The 15,235-nt window shown below is 36.0% G+C and overlaps 1 protein-coding gene across 1 annotated transcript in view; it reads right to left on the bottom strand.

Moving 5' to 3' along the window:
* Window positions 1–15,235, bottom strand: part of RAVER2 (ribonucleoprotein, PTB binding 2) — an 80,736-nt gene that overhangs the window by 38,550 nt on the left and 26,951 nt on the right. Inside the window, exons 5-8 of the mRNA XM_081817083.1 lie at window positions 10,618–10,744; window positions 2,420–2,505; window positions 667–732; window positions 390–501 (exon numbers count right to left, since the gene is read on the bottom strand). Of these exons, the coding sequence (XP_081673209.1) occupies window positions 390–501; window positions 667–732; window positions 2,420–2,505; window positions 10,618–10,744 (391 nt within the window). The remainder of the gene's footprint in view (window positions 1–389; window positions 502–666; window positions 733–2,419; window positions 2,506–10,617; window positions 10,745–15,235) is intronic.

Below are 15,235 nucleotides of genomic sequence, written 5' to 3'. Positions count from 1 at the left end.
TCTAATATTAAAAATAGAAAAGCCAAGAGGGCTCTTAAAATTTTAAAGAACTGGGGCGCCTGGGTGGCTCAGTTGGTTAAGCGACTGCCTTCGGCTCAGGTCATGATCCCGGAGTCCCGGGATCGAGTCCCTGGATCTAGTCCCGCATCGGGCTCCCTGCTCGGCGGGGAGTCTGCTTCTCCCTCTGACCCTCCTCCCTCTCATGCTCTCTGTCTCTCATTCTCTCTCTCAAATAAATAAATAAAATCTTTAAAAAAAAAAAAAATTTTAAAGAACTGAATAAAACTCAACTTTGACCTTTCTGTAAATAAAAGCAAGATATAGGCAAACCATCTTTAAATCTCTAATGTGACTGTTTATGGACTTGTCAGTAAATGCATATCATTTACTTTTGTGTGCTTCTCCAGGATGACCCAACTCTGTTTTCAAAGGAAGTGCTGACCCTATCCCTACTGTGGTTTGAAGTACCATGGCTGGGGGATCGCCAAGTAAGCCTGGTTTCTGCAAGAGAAGAAAAGAAAGTTAGACTTCTGCCCGTGGCAACAGGGTATCGTGGTCATGAAGAGACTACCACATGGGAAAATTCATCAACAATCTGACCAGCAGCCTGAGTCTAGGAAGGGAATGAATTCAATTCAAAGGAAAAAAAAATAAGTCCATACTTACATTATTAGTATGAATATTCTCAAACTTCAGTAACTGTTGCTGTACTGGTGGTACGTGAGAAAGATTCTGGAGGAATAAATTGGAAGTATTACCCGTAACTGTGCTCTGTGAAAATGATAGAGCATTCCGTTAGTTTAACTTTGGAAAGCTATTTGTCATAGAGCCCAATTCATTTTAAAGGTCAATTCTCCAGATCTGAGCATAAGCAACGGCTTCTTAATATGCCACTTTCCCACTTTAGGCAACGTAATTAATTCTTTTAATAACATACAAGATGTGACCACGTAGTCATGAAACTAACGCCACATCCTCTCCTTTTCTTTTCTTCCATCCTTCTTCCTTCCCTCACCCCTTTTCAGCTTCCATGTCATTCAATCATTTATTTCTTCACTTAATCATCCAACAAATATTTATTGAGCAGTTTCTATGCGCCAGGCACTGTGTTACATAGTGAGAAATGCAAAATACGACCTGCCCTCACGGATCTGAGAGGCTCCTGGGGAAGGGAGACATTCATTAATTATAAAAACATTAAATTACAAATGGTGATGAGCATCTGAAGGAAACACACACAGGAGCTCTGAGAATAGCTGGGGATTTGATTTAGATTGGTAAATTCAAGGAAGGTTTCCCTGAGGAACTAACTCTTGCGCAGAGATCTGAAGGTTGTGCAGAAGTAACTAGGTGAAATCTGGGGGACTTAGGTGCTGTTGGGGTGGGGAGCATGCCAGGCAGAAGGAACAGCAGGGGAGCAAAGACCTAAGGAGAAGAGATCAAGGTCCTCTGAGGACCAAAAGCAGGCCACTGCTGCTGGGATAGGAGAGGCCTGCTTGGACAGGCCTTCTGGGCAAAATTAAACATTCTAGTCTCAATTCTAAAATAAAGAGAGTATCGTCAATACTCTGAACTCCCCTCCCATGTCACTCTTCACACCTTATTGTAATTCACATTTGTTTTCTGTATTTGTTGAAATTCTCTAAGAACAAGGACTGGGAATATTTTTGTTCCCTTCTGTGGCCTCAGTGACTGGCAGCGTCCAGTAGAGGTCAGATTCCCAATAAAATCTGCGGAGTAATTGAATGAATAAATACCCTATAATGTACAAGGTCCTATGTTAGAGCCTAAGAATGAAAACTAAATAAAAGATAAACCTTCCCCTTAAAAAGCTGCATTTAGGACTAGATGCTCATTCACTCAATCTCCATCAATCATCACTTACGCATTAGGTTGGATTTGTAACTAGGCTCTTATTCAGGTAGAGCCTCCAGCAGGACCTGAGAGTAATGCATACTACTCATCTCCAATATTTTATTTATATATACAAACACATTTTAAAATACTAATCTGAAAAAGGTATGAAAAATATTTTTTATTCTAATAAGAATTATTTTTATATAGATTACATTTTAAGAATTAAGAGCTCATGTTCATTTATTTTTTTCTTTCTGTAAATACTTTAAGACCACCTAAGACTTGTTTTTAACCACTTATTTCTAGAAAAATAAACCACAAAATAACCTCCTTCCCTTCTTAATGTCCTATAAGCAGAAATCAATAGATAGAACTTTACTGCTTTGATCAGCTGAATTTGATCTCATGTACTCATTATGTTTTCAGGTAGCTATAGTTATTACTAAGGATTTGTTTAAAAAACAAAATACTTGTTTAACTTCATGGGAATTTTAAACTTTAAGAACAAACAAATGAGTCACTCCAAGTTTTCATACTGCAGTACTCAATGCTATTTATATACCTGATGGGCTTTATTCAAATGCAAAAACGCAGGGGAGATGGATGAGTTCATCAGATGGGGCAAGCTGTGAGGTGTTCCGAGAACTGCTTTAAGAAAATAAAAGTAAAAATTAAACTTTATGATATGATAAAAACAAACTCCAGAAAGGACAAATAAATATTTTTTTAACTTAACAAATTCATGCAAAGTTCAATGATATACTGACCTTGTCATTGCACAAAAAGTGGCAAGCTCCCTTCCCGGTGATTCAAACCAAAATTCCAACACCTTCTATCATCATAATAAAACACCAAACCTAGCCCTTCTTTTCTCTAGTGCTTAGAGCAACAAAACTAATTCCATCTTTTAGTGAGTATAATACTAACTGAACCCATGTTACTTGCTCAGTATTTTTGTTAGGTGTTTGGGACATTTTGGCAGGGAATGGGGGGGTGGAGGAGGGAAGGACAAGATACAGACTTTTCCTTTGAAAAGCCTAAAATCCATTTAAGAAGATAATATATGTACAGAAAAATATTTACATAATAAAAACAAAAGAAACAGTACTGTACATATTTGATAAAAAGAATAAATGGTAACCACACTTTTTATCAAGTTTGCCTGAGTACAAATACCAGAGTATGTATCAAAAGAGATGTTTTCAGAACAGGGGCGCCTGGGTGACTCAGTCAGTTAAGTGTCTGACTCTTGATTTCAGCTCAGTTTTGACTCTTGGTTTCAGCTCAGGTTGTGATCTCAGGGTCCTGAGATCGAGCCGCATCCAGCTCTGCTCAGTGTGGAGTCTGCTTAGAGTTTCTTTCTCCCTCTGGCCTTCTCCATGTGCGCACACACTCTCTCTCTCAAATAAATCAATCAATCTTTTTAAAAAGGAGGGGGATGTTTTCAGAATAAATAGTATAGAGACAAAAAGGACCATGAGATAGAAAATATATGAAGTAATTTCATCTAATTATTATAAAGCAACTGGAAATTGTCAGGAATAGAAAGCACTTCAAAAAGCATTTAATTTTGGGATGCCTGGCTGGCTCAGTTGGTAGAACATGTGACTCATGCAGCAACTCTTGATCTCCCGGTTGTGAGTTCAAGCCCCACGGTGGGTATAGAGCTTACTTAAAGAGTTGTGTTGTTTTAAGAAAAAAAAAAGGGGGGGGTAAAATATAAGTGTCTTTAAAAAGAGCATTTAACCCAATGATCAAAAATATTTGGATATTGGGGCACCCGGGTGGCTCAGTCGTTAAGCGTCTGCCTTCGGCTCAGGTCATGATCCCAGGGTCCTGGGATCAAGCCCCATATCGGGGTCTCCCTCTCCCACTCCCCCTGCTTATGTTCCCTCTTTCACTGTATCTCTCTCTGTCAAATAAATAAATAAAATCTTAAAAAAATTGGATATTATATATGTAATATATCACATGTCTACAAGTTTATCCCGTGTTTTCAAAAGTACATTTCAAGTTTTATTACTTGCTAAACCAGTCCATTTCATCTTTGGAAAAATGCCCATTAGAAAGTGCTTTCTATAGAATGAGTCCATTTCACAATTGGTGGTAGGAAGATTAGGTCATTAGCCTGAGTTGTTTATAAAGACAGACTGTTTATTAGGAAAGAGGGATAAAGATGGGCATTTCATAATGATAAAGGGGTCAATTCATCAAGAGGATACAACAATCTTAAATGTGCCTCAAATAACAAAGCTTCAAAATATATAAGGCAAAAATTTCTAGAACTGAAAAAGTAGACAAATCCACAATTATGGTTAGACATTTCAACACCACCTCCTCCCTTTTTTCAGTTAGTCACTGTATTTTGTTACAAAACATTAATATTTTTTCCCTAGCTTCTAATGAATACAGTATTTCCCAGTTAAAAACAACAACCATTGGAATCAAAACACCCAGAAAATGTCACAGTCTCACATCTAACTGCCCTTATTCTTAGCTCTTGGCTAGATCTCCCATTGTGCCCCATCCTCCCCTCCTCAAGAACGCTTGAACAACACTATCAATCAACAATATATACAAAGGACTATAATATGTCATGACGAAATGAGGTTTATCCTAGGAATGAAAGGTTGGTTTAACACTGAAAAATCAATGTAATTCATCATGCTAGCAGACCAAACAAAAACAAAAAACACATATGATCATCTCAGTTAATGGAGAAAATCACTGGATACATTCCAGCAATTACCATGACAAAATTTCTCTGCAATATAGAAATAGAAGGCAAAGTTCCCAGCCTGAAAAAGAAAATGTGTGAAAAAGCTACAGCTGACATAATAAAAGAATTAATGCTCTCTCCTTAAGGTCAGAAACAAAGCAAAGATGTCCACTCTCACAAATTATGCTGGAATTTCTGTCTATTGCAGTAAGGCAAGAAAAAGAAGTAAAAGGCATACATATTGGAAAGGAAGAAATAAAATTGTGTTTATTTGTGGATTATATGATTGCCTATATAGAAAATCCTAAGAACAAAAACCTACAAGAAATAAGCTAGGTTTGCAAGATACAATATATACAAAATCAATTGTACTTGTATATGCTAGCAACATGAAATTCAAAATTGAAATTTAAGAAGCAAAACTATTTAAAATCCTATCAAGAAATGTAGGATACTACGGATAAATCTGACAAAATATGTGTAAGATTTATACCCTGAAAACTAAAAACTACTGTTGCAACAAATTAAACAAGACCTAAATAGAGAAATATTCCATATGTATGGCTCAACCTCAAAACTGTCAATTCTGCCCAAATTAGTATATAGATTCAACACAATCCCAGCCAAATTACTGACATTTTTCATAGAAATTGACAGGCTGGTTCTAAAATTTCTATACAAATATGAAGGACATAGAATAGGCAAAACAAATTGAAAAAAAGAAGAATAAAGTTGGAGGACTTACACTAACTGACTTCAGGGCTTATTATAAAGCTACATTTATCAAGACAATGTAGTACTGGGATAAAGACAGACATTTAGATCAATGGAATAGAGAGTCCATAGATAGAGCCATGCATACACAGTGAACTTTAATGAAAGTTCAGTGGAAAAAGGGTAATCTTTTTTAACAAATGATGCTGGAACATCCGTAAAAAAAATTAACCTAGAACTTTACTTCACATCATAAATAAAAATTAACTCAAAATGAACCATAGATTTAAATATAAAAGGTCAAATTATAAAACTTCTCAAATATGAGAGAACATCTTAATGACCTTAAATTTGGCAAAGATTTCTTAAATCTGACAAAAGATGTACAAATTATAACAGACAAATAATAAATTGGACTTCACCAAAATAATAAGTTTTATTCTTCAAAAGACATTGTTAATAAAGGACATCTTATGGAGTGAAAAAATATTTGCAAACTCATGTATACAACAGCAGACTTGCATCTAGAATAAAGAACACTTATAACCTAACAAGAAAAAGATAACTCAATTTTAAAATGTGCAAAATATTTAAAAAGATATAACAAAAAGATATAAAGATGGCTAATTAGCATATTAAAAGATGTTCAAAATCATCAGTCAAAAAGAATACTCAAAATCACAGTGAGATAGCACCACATAAAACAGAAAACATAAAACAGAAAGGCTAAAATTAAAGCACTAACATGTCAAGTGTTGGTGAGAAGACTGAGCACACTGATGTCCTAGACAGTGTTGGGTGAGAATACAAAGTGGTTTAACCACACTGGAAAACAGTTGGCAGAGTTTCCTATAACTTAAACATACATCTACCATATGCCCCAGCCATTCCATGACTAATTTACTGGCGAGAAATTAAAGCATAAGCCTACGTAAACACTAGTACACAAATGTTCACAGAAATTTTATTTGTAATAATCCCAAACTAGAAATAACCTAAATGTTCATCAGCAAGTCAATGAATATGCAAATTATCGAATGGAATACTACTCCTCATTAAAAAGAAAAAAAATTATTGATACATGCAGCAACATAAATGAATCTCAGTAAGCTGAGTGAAAAGAAGCCAAACAGTACATACTGTATGATTCCACTTATAGAAATTTCTAGAAATACAAGCTAGAGTGACAGAAATCAAATCAGTATTTTCCTGGGGACGGAGGAGAGGGAGATTACAAAAGGCCAGAGGAAACTTTTTAGAGTAATAAATATGTTCATTATTTTGATTATGGTGATAAACATTTCAAAATTTATCTACACTTATAATTTTATACATGTCAAGACATCATTTTTTACACGCTATGTGCCAGTTAATATGCAGTTATGCCTCAATAAAGCTGTTAAAAATATAATTTATAAGACTACAACAAATCACACACTACGTAAAATTTAAAATGGACACACACACATATATAAAGAAAGAAGTCTAGAATATTTACACTGTATTGTATTTTTGAAGGTGGTTAAAGGGTCTGGATTGAAGAGAAAAGACCGGTATGGTCAGAGTAACATAACCAAATTGGGCCTGGGAGGAAAGTCAGTCTGACAGAAGCGTACAGATTAGACAGAAAAGGCAGACAAGAGTAGTCAGGAATTTACACCAGACCACATGTGAGTAAGCAGGTATGTGTGAGTTGTGGAACAGAGATGTAGAGGAAGGGGATTCATCTGTAAATAAATAATTAAGTCCCTTTCATTATAAAAAACAGTGCTGTTTTAGGTGCATGAGATGAACAAGACATAAATCTTTGCAATTATGGAACTTACATTCTAGTGGGAGAGCAAACTATAAACAAGTAAATATGTGTGAGTTATGTGAAAAATAAAACAAGGGTATAAATATAAGCATATTATATATACTACATTTAATATAAACATAAGGAATTATAATTCTTCGCTTGCTCTGAGCCCTCTGTGAGTAGCTCAAAGTATAGTAAGGGACAGAGTTAAGATACAAAGGACATAGTGTTCGGGCGCCTGGGTGGCTTAGTCGTAAGCGTCTGCCTTCGGCTCAGGTCATGATCCCAGAGTCCTGGGATCGAGCCCCACATCAGGCTCCCTGCTCCGCAGGAAGCCTGCTTCTCCTCCCACTCCCCCTGCTTGTGTTTCCTCTCTCCGGTGTCTCTCTCTGTCAAATAAATAAATAAAATCTTAAAAAAAAAAAAAAAAAAAGGACACAGTGAAGGAAATACAGATGGAACTTATTGACTAACAAGACACTTTGTCTTTCCTGAACACGAAGAAACTTTCCATACATCCTCCAGAAGTTTGCATGTGTTCAAGTGAGGTAGATTTCATCCTCCTCCCTTGCCACACCACACAAACAGAAAGCCATACTTGGTGAAATAATTTCTCCATCGGTGTAATAGTAGAAGATCTTATTTAAAATTGTGAAACCAGGGGCGCCTTGGTGGCTCAGTTGGTTAAGTGTCTGCCTTTGGCTCAGGTCATGATCCCAGAATCCCGGGATCTAGCCGCACATTGCACATCTGGCTCCCTGCTCAGCGGGAAGTCTGCTTCTCCCTCTGCCCTTCACCCCACTCGTGCTCGCTCTCTCCCCCCACCCAAATAATAAAATCTTTTTTAAAAATTGTGAAACTTGCACTAAAATAAGCATATCAAAATAAAATAAAATAAAATAAGCATAATATCTAATGCCATACATCAATCTGAGTAGAAAGGCAATCTAGAGAATGTATATTCTCTACTATATGAAAAGAAAAAAACAAAACAACACAAAACCCAATACTGGAGAGGAGTTACTTAAGAGAGCCTAGAGTCCAAAGGTGTGGCCAATACTTTCTAAAAGACCCAAGGAGCATGATATCCTGCCTGTCAACACTAACACAATCTTGGACTGTATTAACAGAAATATAATGATCATAGGAAAGAAATCTCACCACATTCTGTGTTCAAAACCCATTCACAGGATATGTTCATGTCTGTGTACACCATATTTCTGGACAGCCCAGAAAACCTAGGCTAATATCTACAAGAGGACAGCTAGTTGGGGAAACTAGAGAGTATTTCCTAGCACATGTTACAGAAAGTCAAATATAGACCTGTAATCTCCAAAGAAATTTATGAGGTGTAGAAAAAATTACTAGAACTCTTGTTCATATTTACTTTCATCTTTAAATAAAAATACTAAGCTTTATCATTTCTTAATATATGGGTTAACAAGGGTACATTTATATAACTGACATATAATTGATACATACAGTGTATATATTGGAGCTCTGCTCAAAATTCACTGATAGCGCTGCATAGTCAAAAAATAAATTTTTTTTAAAGATTTTGTTTATTTATCTGACAGAGAGAGACACAGCGAGAGAGGGAACACAAGCAGGGGAAGTGGGAGAGGGAGAAGCAGGCTTCCCGCTGAGCAGGGAGCCCGATGCGGGGCTCGATCCCAGGACCCTGGGACCATGACCTGAGCCGAAGGGAGACGCTTAATGACTGAGTCACCCAGGCACCACCAAAAAATAAATAAATTTCAAAAAGACCACTGACCTAGAGAATAAAAGGGAAAACAAAAAAATGACTAAGGTTTCATGATAGTGATCTTCAAATATTATTAGAAGTCCTTTCTTAGGGAAGAAGCAATAGACTTATTCTGTGTTTCTTCAGAGAAAGAACTAGAATAAGTCACTAAAATTTTAGGGTTTACCATCTAATATAAAAAAAACCAAACCTCGTTATTAAATTTGTCCAACTAGGGAATAGGTTGCCTTGGGAAATAATGAGCCTCTTATGCTTTGAGTGGTCAAGACATAAACACATATCTCTATACCATTAAAACTGTAGAAAAGATATCTGATTATGTAATAGGCTGAGCCAGAAAACCTTTAACGCTGCTTCTTACACACAAATAATTGATGATTATAGGATATACTTACTACGAATATTGTTGTATAATAAAAAATTTAATTGGTCTTTGTCTCTGGTTCCTGGAAGGAAATCTCTAAATACTTAGAATTTTCTGAGTGATAGGAGTGTCTTTGTTATGCTAATGAGGTGACTCAAGGTGGACCCTGCCATGGCGCTGGTCAATGCCAGAAACACCAACCATGTGATTAGAGGGCTGGAGCGTTGGGTCCCGTGGTGTCAGCCAGACCTCCTGATCTCCAGACAGTGAGGGAAACCGGAGGTTCAGTTCACTAACAGCCAATCAGGTCTACATAATGAAACTCCAGTAAACTCTGGACGCCAAATTTAATTCAGTGGAGATCCCTGGTTGATGAATACACAGATGTGCTGGGAGGGTAGTATGCCCTGATTCCAGGGGAAAAGAGCATAAAAGCTCTGCATTCGGGGCCCTCCTAGACCTAGCTGTAAGAGTATCTTCACTTGGCCATTTCTGAGTTCTATCCTTTATAATAAAACTATAATCATAAGTACAGTGCTTCCCTAAGTTCTATGAGTTGTTCTAGCAAATCATCAAACCAGAACCCCCCAAATCTGTGGCCAGTTGGTCAGAAACACAGGTGGTTTGGGGGACCCCCTGAGCTTGCAGCTGGTGCATGAAGCAGGAGCGGACCTGTGGATGACTAAGCCCTTAACTTGCAGGGTCTGTGCTAACCCTGGATAGTTAGTGCTAGAACCAAATTGCAGTCCACTAGTTGGTGTTAGACCAGTTGGGGTTGAAACAATAAGTATATTTAAACATTTTTTATGCTAAACTTTAGTGTTGAATATAAAAATTCACTTCTTCATAATGCTAAAACATAAATTTTATGTATGTATAGTTGTGCATTCCAAGAGGTGGGCTCTTACCAGAGGAAGAATACTAAATAGGTGGATATTCAGTATATACCAATATTATAAAGATTTCCATAATATTTTTGTCATTTTCCACAGAGTGAAACATCTTTTCAACAGAAAAGAGGAAAGAGGAAACATACCTTTAACACGTCTGAACAAAGTAATTCTGCTACTAAAAATATTACATGGAAAAGTAGCATATCCTTTGTTGATACAATCCATAACAACACAATGTGTTAATTATCTGGTCTCTAAATTCCTGTCAACAAAGAGCTAAGCTGGTTTTAATATTTAACATTTACTAAAAAGAAATTAGGAAACGCATAAGCAGACTGTATCTACCAGAAATAGTGAAAACCTATTATCAGTTCAGATCATTACTTAAAATTCACTGACAAATCCTAGAAAAATATTTTTGGACTAATTTACTGTGTTTTTCATGCAAAACAGCACAAATTGGCTTCATGCCAACATTCTATATTTAATCTGTATCCATGTGCTTACCTGGTTTAACAGCTCGCCCACAGAGCTGGGGTTGTAGAAGAACTTGTAACATGGCGGGATTGTTTAAACTTTTCATAATTTGTACAGGATTTGGCTCTGGAAGTAAGCCTTTTTGATTACTGTGCATCTTCAATAAATACAGAAACAGGAAACATTAGAACAAGGATAAGTACAAAAGATGAAATTTTAAAGGTTTCTTCCAAAAATTCTCACTCCTCTGATCTTTATGATAAATGCAAATTGCTTTACATGATACATTTTTGTATATATTCTATCACAATTCTTAATTATAATGCTAAGATATTCTACTATACATCATATATTGAAATCCTCATAAAATGTCCCCATGAAATACAAATTGGCTTTAAGAGGACTAACAATTTAGTAAGATAAATCTCTTTATACAAGTAGAAAAATTTCAAGGGAATCTGAATTTATTAATGGGGAGATAATTTGTTGACACAGTATGAATACCTCATACTACAGAAGAGCCGTACTATAATGTTTATCTAAAGCATAATAATGTGGGTTGCCTTACAAAATTTTTTTCTTTTTTTAAGATTTTATTTATTTATCTGACAGAGAGAGACACAGCGAGAGAGGGAACACAAGCAGGGGGAGTGGGAGAGGGAGAAGCAGGCCTCCCACCGAGCAGGGAGCCTGATGCAGGGCTCGATCCCAGGACCCTGGGATCATGACCTGAGCCAAAGGCAGACGCCTAATGGCTGAGCCACCCAGGCGCCCCCCAAATTTTTTTTATAATAAAAGTCTTCATTAACTTCATCTTCTGAGACAAAGCTGAACTGCACTCACATACATGTGATTAGGTAGCTTCCTAAAAATATGAAATTGTTTTCTGTTTCAAAAACCAACCTGATAGAGGAGAATATTAATATACAGTTATAAAATACTATAAACTTTTAGTCATAACAAAATGGAGAACTAATAATAGGAGTGGAATCCCTCTCTAAATCCAGATACTGTGAACATGAGAGGGAAAGGGTGACAGATCTGAGAACCAGACAAAATCTGTGAGAACTCCCTTAGAGAGATAGAAGGTGGCGGGTCTCGATGTGGAGGGAGAGACTTCCGCAGGGAGCATGAGAGAGCCTGGGTCTACAGCCAGTTTGGGGACGGGCTTTTGATTGTGCGACTGTAATGAGGGCTCTCCTGGCCAGCACACAGAGGGAAACCAGCAGCATTAACCCAGTGACAGTCACAGGACCACTGAATTAAGAGTTTCTCCAAGGCGCAGTGTTATCTGGTTGGGGTGGGAAAAGGGCTGTAGTTAAGGACAGACAGTAAAGGAGAGGTTCTCAGCCCTAGCTCCTCATCTGCATTCACTAAACCCTAGCTAAAATGAACAGGCTTTTGCTCTCACCTGTCCATCCTTCACTCCCTCGACCTCTAAACACTCACATATGAGGACACTGAAACCCTCCCAGGGAAATATGTATTCACAGAACACAGCTAGACATCTGGAGAATGTAGCCATTAAAAATTATAAGTAACAAACTGAACCACCTGTAATAGACAAACCAGAATTAATGGATACGAAATGATAAGAACACTACATAGTAACAGACATAATCGATACCCTTAAAAATTTGTTGTTAGTAACGTGAATCAAGGACAAGCAGTTACAAAGAATAACTAATTAGAAATACTGGGTATGAAAAACATAAATGTTAAAAAAAAAAAAGCAGCCCCCACTGCATACTTGACATCATTCTATGCACTTTACGTGGATTATATCACATAGTCCTCCTAAACAACTCTACAGCATGTTACTATTATCACTATTCTATAGACAAGGAAATTGAAGAAACTCATACAGAGCATTATTCTTAACCTCCATCCTGTGCTTGAACAGATAAATAGTAGAATATGTGTGGTTGAAAAACAAAAGAGTGCCTTGAAAGATCAGTTCAAAAGAAAGCTCTAAGAAGACACAGGCAAAGGATAAAGAAGTGGAAAACGCAAATAAACAAAACAAAACACGGAAATAAGAAATACAAGCAAAAGAGAAAAAGGAAGGCAATAAAGAGGCCGGAAGTGTCAACCTGTATAAAATAGGAGTCCCTGAAGGAGAAGAAAGAAGAAGGGGATCTTTGAAGAAATGATGGCTGAGAATTTCTTGTTATTAAAGAAAAATTAAAGAACATGGAATGAAAGGGGTTACGGCATTCCAAAGATGATGTATAAGGAAAAAACACACCTAGTCACATTTTTGGGTTTGAAACTTAAGAACATCAAAGCTGAAGAAAAAATGCTAGAAGCTTCTACTGAGAAAGAACGTATTTCCAAAGGAACAAGAAATGAATTAATACCATCTTCTTCCTCAAAGCATCAACAGTGGATTTAAGAAGACAACAAATTAGTATTTCTGAAGTGCCAAAGGAACAATTTTGAATCTACATTTTTAATATTTTTATATTCAGCTATTATTTAAATATGTGAAAGAAATAAAAATATTCCCAACTACACAAATTCTCAAAAGTTTTTACATTAATAACTTCTCTGAAAATGAGACATGAGATGCAGTAAATTCAAGACAATATTACATGATACGTGCAAATGAAGGTATGTAATAGCATAGTTAATTTCACTCTTGCATATAAAACCCAGTACCATGGAAAAAAAATACTTTAGGAAATCCTAAAATTAAAATGTAGACACCAATATGGTGGTAGGTGGGATAAGGAAGGAGGAAGTAAGATGGAGGTAAGATTGACTTAAGTGGGAAGAAAGGGATACTGATAAATCTAGGGGTGTAAATAAGTTAGGGGCAATCACCAATAGGATAAAGACAGAACACATTATTCTCAAATGCGAAGAAGAAATTTTTTTTTCCTTTTTTTTTTTTTTAGTAGTTATTGTCTATGGCTTTTTTTTTTCTCATCTACAAAACCTTAGCCCTCCAACTGCTTCTTGATCTTAGGGGCCTCAGATAATCTAAAAACCTCATTTAACAAACATTTGGTGTCTAGTGTAAAAGAGTATGATTGATGCCGAGGAGGAATACCAAGATACAGGACACAGGTCCCTGCCTTTCTAGAGAAGAATTTGTATGAAATGGACCAGCCAAGAATCCAACTGTCAGTCGATACAAGCTGTCCTTTGTTGACCACTGCTCCAACAGCGGTATGCACTCAACCAGTTTAATTCTCAAACTGCCATCCTCAGGTGGAAAATGCAGAATTCCATTTAATTTTCACTTTTAAAGGGGTGACGTTAAGGAAGTCACATTCGGGCTTGCTGGCTGAGGGGTTTCCTTCTTCCTGTCCCAGAGATGCTTACCTATTCCCACCTGCTCCCCAGGACAATCCACACTCGAAGAAAATTCTTATTTATCCAATAGTAGATGGAAAATGAAAATGGAAGAAAAAAGTATAGTTAAAAGAAAACATGATATAAGAGAATAGTCATCACTACATATTTAAGTAGTCTAAATGTACCAATTAAAGACAGATTTTTTAAATTTGATTTTTTAAAACATGTTTTTAGAGCAACATGTTACCTATAAGACACATACCTAAAATAAAATGTACAGAAAGGTTGGTAATAAAGGGATGGCAAATATAAACTAAAAGAAAGTTGAAGTAGCAACTCTAACATCAGAAAAACACATAGAGGGGTAAAATAATCAATATGACTATAAACAAATGTGTACCTAATAATTAATAATACCTATACCTATCTATCTATGGAGAAACAACTAATAGAATAAGGAGAAAAAGAAAACCCAACAATTCTACATGATAACTTCTAATACATTCCCCTCAGACACTGACAGATCAAACAGAAAAAAATAAGCAAAGATATAGAAGACTTGAGTCACAATTAATAAGCTCAAACTAATATTTATACACACATATATGCACATATAACTTTGTAACCCACAAACATTGATTGGATTGTTTTTGAGCATACGTGGCACATTCACAGAAAGTAACCATGCACCAAAGCAAAATGCAGCCACAATATCCCCTCCCCCCAAATCAACATTAGAGACTAGATTCTCTGACCACAATGCAATAAATTACAAATCTATGTCAGAAGAATAGTTTTTTAAAATTTCTAAGTGGATATAAACTGAAAAACAGAAACAAAAGTAATTAAGCTTTACGTGGAAAAGGAAATCATAGAACAATTTGTAACACTTACAATCTAAAATTTATGACACGTTGTATAGAGTTGTGGAATCACTATATCATACACCTGAAATTAATATAACACTGTATATTACCTAGAAATGAAAGAAAAACTTAAAAACCCAAAATAAAATAAAATTTAGGATACATAGGTATAGCATTAGTTAAAAAGAAACTTGATTTAAATACATTAATCAGAAAACAATACAGATTGAAAACAAAGGTGCTAAGTATTAATACCAATAAAGACAGAGGAGAAAGAGTAAACCCAAAGAAGAAAAAAAAAACAAAACAAAACAAGGATATTATAAAGATAAGGGCACTGTGGAAAACTGTATGGAGGTTACTCAAGAAATTAAAAATAGTATTACTGTATGATCCAGTAATTCCTCTACTGGGTATTTACTCAAAGAATACAAAAATACTAATTTGAAAAAATACATACACCCCTATGTTTATTGAAG

This window comes from Leptonychotes weddellii, chromosome 4 (genome assembly GCF_054177405.1).
Source record: "Leptonychotes weddellii isolate Sample4059 chromosome 4, ASM5417740v2, whole genome shotgun sequence".
NCBI lineage: Eukaryota > Metazoa > Chordata > Mammalia > Carnivora > Phocidae > Leptonychotes > Leptonychotes weddellii.
The sequence above is the reverse complement of the archived record's forward strand: the minus strand, read 5'-3'. Positions and strand labels throughout refer to the sequence as shown.